General features: G+C 39.7%; 1 protein-coding gene across 7 annotated transcripts in view; it reads left to right on the top strand.

The window, feature by feature from the left end:
• JAK1 (Janus kinase 1) overlaps positions 1-6,672 on the top strand; it is a 98,031-nt gene extending 91,359 nt beyond the window's left edge. For all 7 annotated transcript variants that reach the window (XM_006919283.3, XM_025051950.1, XM_006919282.3 and 4 more), the window contains 6 exons: positions 1,684-1,876; positions 2,602-2,726; positions 3,109-3,281; positions 4,867-4,984; positions 5,499-5,609; positions 6,213-6,672. In XM_006919283.3, coding sequence (XP_006919345.1) covers positions 1,684-1,876; positions 2,602-2,726; positions 3,109-3,281; positions 4,867-4,984; positions 5,499-5,609; positions 6,213-6,317 — 825 coding nt within the window. In that variant the 3' untranslated portion in view covers positions 6,318-6,672. The remainder of the gene's footprint in view (positions 1-1,683; positions 1,877-2,601; positions 2,727-3,108; positions 3,282-4,866; positions 4,985-5,498; positions 5,610-6,212) is intronic.
• Positions 6,673-6,889: the final 217 nt, after the last annotated feature.

The following is a 6,889-nucleotide window of genomic DNA, read 5'->3' as shown; positions in this document are numbered from 1 at the left end:
GTCCCATATGTCCAAAAATAGCCTTTATTTCCTTTTGGGTTACATTTTCATGGAAACTGGATTGATGTGTTCGTTCACCAGTTACCTGATACTTTCCTTGTCTTAGCTCAGTAATAGAGGGGCTGGCATGTGAGGGAAGGGGCTGTGGTGATAAGGTAGGAAGGAGCCTGCTACTGCAAGGTGAGGCTGTGCTGTTCACTCTTGGCCTTTGGGGGAACAGCACAGGGAGCAAGCCTCATTTTTTTTTTAATTGAAAAAATTTGACATGTAATATGTAAAGGGTACAGTGTGTTACCCTTATATATCTATAATATATATTTACATATTATAATATGGTTGCCCATGTAATATGTCACATTATGTACTTACAGTACAGTATTATCTTTGTTCAATATACTGTACAGTAACTCTATTTTAGTACCTGTTACAAGTTTGTATCCTTAAACACTGCCAGTCTCAGCCCCCCATCCATATCCCCTGGTAGCTCCTATTTTATCTTTTTTAAACAGGTCTGATTTTTTTTTAGATTCCACATATAAGTGATATCATACTGTACTTGTCTTTCTCTAGTCTGACTTATTTCGCTCAGCATAATGTGCTCAATCAAGATCCATCCATGTTGTTGCAAATGGCAGGATATCTTCCTTTCTCATGGCTGAATAACATTCCGTTGCATATACGTACCACATGTTTTTAATCTGTTCATCTAAGATGGGCTTTTGGGTTGCTTCTCTATCTTGGTTATTACAAGTAGTGCTGTGATAAACATGGGGTGCGTATATCTCACTGAACTCCTCTTTTTAATTCTTTTGGGTATACTCCCAGAAGTGGAATTGCTGGATCATATAGATCCATTTTTAATTTTTTAAGAATCTTCATATTGTTTTCCATAGGGGTTGGAGAAATTTACATTCTCACTAACAGTGTATAAGGGTTCCCTTTTTGCCACATCCTCGCCAGCACCTGTTGGCTCATTTTCTTGATAAGAACCATTCTAACAGATGTGAGGTGATAGCTTGTTGTGGATTTTATTTTCATCTCCCAGTGATGTTAAGCGTCTTGTCATGTGCCTATTGATGTCCTCTTTGGAAAATGTCCATTTAGTTCTGCCTATTTTTTAACTGGATTGTTTTTTTTTTTGTTATTGACGTGTATAAATTCTTTATATATTTTGGATATTAAACCCTATCCAATATATGGTTTGCAAAAACTCCCATTCTGTTGGCTGCCTTTTCATTTTGTAAATTGTTTCTTTTGCTATGCAGAAGCTTTCCAGTTTGATATAGTCCCATTTGTTGATTTTTTTCTTTTGCTATTTGTACTTTCGCTATCATGTCCAGAAAATCATTTGCAATACCAATATTGATGAACTTCTTCTCTGTGTTTTCTTCTAGGAATTTTATGGTAACTTTATGGAATTTTATGGTAATTTTCTTCTAGGAATGTCAGGTCTTATGTTTAAGTCTTTGATCCATTTCGAGTTAATTTCTGTGAGTGGTGTGAGATAGGGGTTCAGTTTCATTGCTCTGCATGTGATTCTCCAGTTGTCCCAGCACCATTTGTCGAAGAGACTATCCTTTCCCGATTGGGTGTTCTTGGCTCCATCTTGCCTCCTCTTTTAAGTTCTTTCTGCTGGCTCAGGCAGGGGCTTCTCTAATCAGGCACATGCATCTTTCCCTCCAGGGCCACTTTGGGAAAGTTGAGCTCTGCAGGTATGACCCTGAAGGGGACAATACAGGAGAGCAGGTGGCTGTCAAATCCCTGAAGCCTGAGAGCGGAGGTAACCACATAGCTGATCTGAAGAAGGAAATTGAAATCTTAAGGAACCTCTATCACGAGAACATTGTGAAGTACAAAGGCATCTGCACAGAAGATGGTATGTTATACAGGGAGGTTGGTTTAAAGACTGAGTGACTGAGCAGGCAGTGCGCTCGGCTTTGTCTGGGCCATCCTGAGTGCATGCTAGCTGATGGCCCCCAGGAGCTCTAGGGCTTCAAAGTCATATTCACTGTCATATTCCCCAGCAGCTGCAGAGCTCCTCCCAGCCAGGGGATGATTCCAGTATTGTCTCTCCAGGCTCTTCACATGCCCACAGTGGGGGTTGATCTTCACCCATCCAGATATTGGCACTTGGGGCATTTAGGCCATATAAAACAGATACTCTGTCTTCCCTTTCCCTAGGCTAGTCCAATACTAGCCAGGAAATTTTGTTTTCTAGTTGCCTAAATCAAGGTGGCAAGTAGTATTTACTAATAAGCGTATCTTATTTGCAAGCTAGTCAATACTTCTGTATTATACTTTAGAATTGGTAGTGAAATGATATTTTAAAATATTATCATTTGTCTAGTGGTTATCAGAGCACTCTGTATTATCTCAGTGAATGCTGAAGACTCTGAGGGCAGGTGCCTGAGTGTTACTATCCCTGTTCACTGCTGAGCATCCCGAGGCTATGGGGCTTAAGCGGTTAAGTTAATTTGCCTGTGATTTAGGGGTGATGCTGAAATTAGTTCGGGTCCCATGTCTCCAGATCTCATGCCCTTTCCTCTCCCCTAGTTCCTTCATTTGGAAACCTCACACTGATGGATATATTTTTCTATACAGGAGGAAATGGTATTAAGCTCATCATGGAATTTCTGCCTTCAGGAAGCCTGAAGGAATATCTTCCAAAGAATAAGAACAAAATTAACCTCAACCAGCAGTTAAAATATGCCGTTCAGATTTGTAAGGTAAAAAAACAAAACAAAACAAAATGTTAAAGATTAAAAAATCAGGCACTCAGCCCTGGGTAATTGGTTTGTAATTAGACTGTAATTGGGAAACTTTTCCAGTAATTGTACTGAGTTTATATTGCTCTACATGATTTGGATGAAAAATTAGCCTCTAGTAAGAAACTGAACTGATTTGTTAAGTATAGCTGATTTAATGCACATTTCTTTGAATACGGTTGGCTTTACTATATATGTATAAAAAAACAAAACAAACAATCTGTGAGAGGTGAATGAAATGACATTTTTTTGTTGTTGTCATGAAGTAATAGATACACACACACAAAATACAATCCGAACTGACCTTCAGCAATGCACTCTTAATTTTACTTCTCTTCCTCAGGGGATGGACTATTTGGGTTCACGACAATACGTCCACCGAGACTTAGCAGCAAGAAATGTCCTTGTTGAGAGTGAACACCAAGTGAAAATCGGAGACTTTGGGTTAACCAAAGCAATCGAAACCGATAAGGAGTACTACACAGTCAAGGATGATCGGGACAGCCCTGTGTTTTGGTAAAATCACAAAGATTTTTGTCACTGTTTCACAGGGTTTCCGCTGTTTCGATAGACCCCCTTTCTGGCTATGTTAATGTCTCTCATTCCTCTTGCCTGAGTTGAGGTTGGAAAGGACTTAGAACATTTGGAATTGGTTGATCTTTGCCTTCAAGCAGTTTCACTGTAAGCAACCCACAGAGAAATGCCTGAGCTTCATATGACACTATCTTCCAAGGAATAGAGAACTCAAACCACCAGTTTCACATCTCCAGCTTCCCAGGAGAAGGCATTCATCTAACAGTTCTTAAAATTGGGTTAGAAGTTGGAGTAGGCACATCCATGCAGAGGAAGTCTGAAAAGCAGGTAGGAAGGAGGCAGGAATGAGGTGACAAAGTGGGCATGGAACAGATTCAGGGAGATCCTGGACAAAGCAGAGCAAAATCTATGGGCAACTTAGCCATCTTCTCATGAATCACCAAGGGTATCCTGATTAGGGGGCAACATCCGGACTCTGACCCGTCAGCCTGGAACACTGTCTTGTAGAGAAGCTGCTTATGTCTCCACTCTACTCCCCACACCCTACCTGCCCCCATAAAACTGATCCATACCTGGAAGATACATCCCACATAGACATGAACATAGATCCTGTCCCACCATGATGCTTAAACCTTCATTCGTTAAACAAATGCGTGTCAAGGCCCTACTCTGTGCCAGGTACTGGAGATACAGTGGACAAGCAGACTGAGTTTAGAGTTTAATGGGTGAGGCAGCCAATTTTGTGGTACCATAAGTATAGTAGGTTCAGGCTTGGTTTTCTTGGAAGTTCTGACTATAAAACCATAAAAGATTCATGGGGGTTTGTAAAAGGTGGTTAGAAGAAGGCATGTGTGACTAACAAGAATGAGACAAGACCAGTGGCATCCCAGGAACTGAAATCAGCTGTGGCTGGGTCATAAAGCAGGAGGCCTGTTTCAGGTGGGTTGCTAAGACAGCACTGGTAGCTGAGTTACAGAGCTGGGACATCATCCCAAGAGCTTTGGGATGCTACTGGAGGGTTTGAGGATGGGGATTTTTTAAAAGATCACTGTAGACTGAAGGGGAGCAAGATTGAAGCTGGAGAGGCCGATATGGCTGGAACCAGTGATGGACAGTGATTTAGCAAAGTGACAGTGGGGTTTGAGATGTGAATAGGTTTGAGAAGTATTTAGGAACTGGGATATGGGGCTGCCTGTTTCTGGCTTAGGCAGTTGGGTATCATTCATGGAAACAATTGACATTGGGAGAGGACTGAGCAGTGAGGTCACTGCTAGCTCATTCTGAGCTTGCAGGCAGATAAAACCTGGGCCCTGTCATCACATGCCACCCTCTCCTAATGGAGAGCACAAGCTTGTCTTACTGTTATTTTAGAGCAGGTACTGAAAGCCTATACGGGACATTGCTCTGTGTTTCAGGATGTACATCACAGCAGCACCTATGGGATCAATATACGACACACTTTATTAGATTCTAAGTAAAACCAAAGGGGTGATTTTCCTGAGCTCCTCTAATGTTTGTTGGAATATCCTTTCCAGGCAACGAAGTTTCATGTCCTACTTTCTTTTAGGTACGCTCCAGAATGTTTAATTCAGTGTAAATTTTATATCGCCTCTGACGTCTGGTCTTTCGGAGTGACTCTGCACGAGCTGCTTACTTACTGTGATTCAGATTCCAGTCCCATGGCGGTAAGTCTTGTCTTTTCATTTGAACCTAGCACCCAAGTAAAATGTGTCCGTCCTTCTGCTTTGCAAGTTTTATTCTTAAATGGAATTCAATCAGTGTATTATAATGGAAAGTATCGCTTTCCATTTAATGTCGTTACTTGAGTTATAGATTTCACAAGGGTCTTAAAGTTCTCTAAGATAACTCTGACCATCAGGGGTTTTATCTTTGCGAGGAGTCCAGGGACAGTTGCACGGGAGGGAGCACTGGGTAGGATCCTCACGTATTCTTAAATGAGACCATTCTCATGGGAAAAGCCTCTCAACTGGGAGAAGGAGTGGTTGGTTGAGTCAGAGATCCATTACAGACTGATCACTGAGAGCTAATAAGGATTTTGAACTTTCATTTAAAGTTACCTAAGGCAAAAAAGCCTTTTTGTTAATTTTCAGTTAATTCTAGAAATTTCACCTTAACCTATTTAGTGTTTGTATAAATATGTGCAAAGTAACACATTTTGTTTGGTTTTATTTTACATAGTTGTTCCTGAAAATGATAGGCCCCACTCATGGCCAGATGACAGTAACAAGACTTGTGAATACATTAAAAGAAGGAAAACGTTTGCCTTGTCCACCTAACTGTCCAGATGAGGTATTTTTATTATTTTCACAGCTTGGGTTATCCAAAAGGGAGTAGAAAGGAGTATAAAACTTAAAATCATTTTCTGAAGCTGAATTTCAGATAAGGTATCAGAGAATCATCTTTGGGCCAGACGACAGCCACAAGTTATTTATTTTCAAAGCAAGGATACCCTCCAAAAGTAGGCTCACCTCAGTGAGCACCCTAAAGGAGCATATTTTGATATAGCCTTATTGTGACATATATTTAATTGCATTTTGTGTATAAGTTTATCCCACTTAATAGCATTTATGGCATTCAATTTTCTGTAAAGTGAATTGAGCCTTTAAGACTAACTCTTTAGACTATTTAAGATGTACTGAATAGTATGAGTCAAAAAGAATGAAGCAAAAACTGTGGAAATTTATAGAATCTAAATTGAGATATAACTTCACCCTTAAACTGGTTTATGGTCAGTTAACCCATGAGCTTCTCAAATGTTAATTACGAAGTATAGAAGTCCCATTTTCTGTATTTTTAAAATTATTCAAATACTCTTATTTATAAATGATTTCCACAGTTTTCTTAGTCTTGATGTGTCTAAAAGACTGCAAATCTAACATTTTACTTTTACAGATTTATCAACTTATGAGAAAATGCTGGGAATTCCACCCATCTAATCGGACAACCTTTCAGAACCTTATCGAAGGATTTGAAGCACTTTTAAAATTAGCAGCATGAAGACCATTTAAATCCCACTGTGTATCAAGTTCTCCTTCCCCCAATGAATACCCAGGCCATTTGAAATCATTTTTAATGGGAAAAGTTTGTATTCTGTCTAAAAAGATACTTGGGTACGTATCCATGTGTAAGACACTGTAGTGCTTAATATGTGTAAGTACTTCTTCCTCTTTAAATTTGGCACCAGTAACATAGTGACAAATAATCACAACCAAAAATATTGGCACTCCTCCTTTTGGAAAGAATATACCACCATTTCATCTGGCTACTTTACTCTCACAGCTGTATAGCAGAATGGCATTTTTCAAAAGATGAGCTGATCATAGTAAAGTCACAAGATGATTGCTTTCTCTCAGCTGCCAGTTGATTTGAAACGTTTTTCTGGCATATAAAAATCAAAGGTTAATAATGGACTTAGATGATACTCTAACATGTAAAATTTCATTACACAGTGATAGATACCTATAATATACTATACAAAGACGAGGGTATGCCTGTCACCAGTAGGACTTAAACTTTGAATTGTTTTTCTAGTGGCTTAGCTCCTGTCCCTTTGGGTGGCCAGTGGTACC

This window comes from Pteropus alecto, unplaced genomic scaffold, assembly GCF_000325575.1.
Source record: "Pteropus alecto unplaced genomic scaffold, ASM32557v1 scaffold25, whole genome shotgun sequence".
NCBI classification, from domain to species: Eukaryota; Metazoa; Chordata; class Mammalia; order Chiroptera; family Pteropodidae; genus Pteropus; species Pteropus alecto.
Note: the sequence above shows the minus strand (reverse complement) of the source record. Positions and strands in the feature narration are given on the sequence as shown.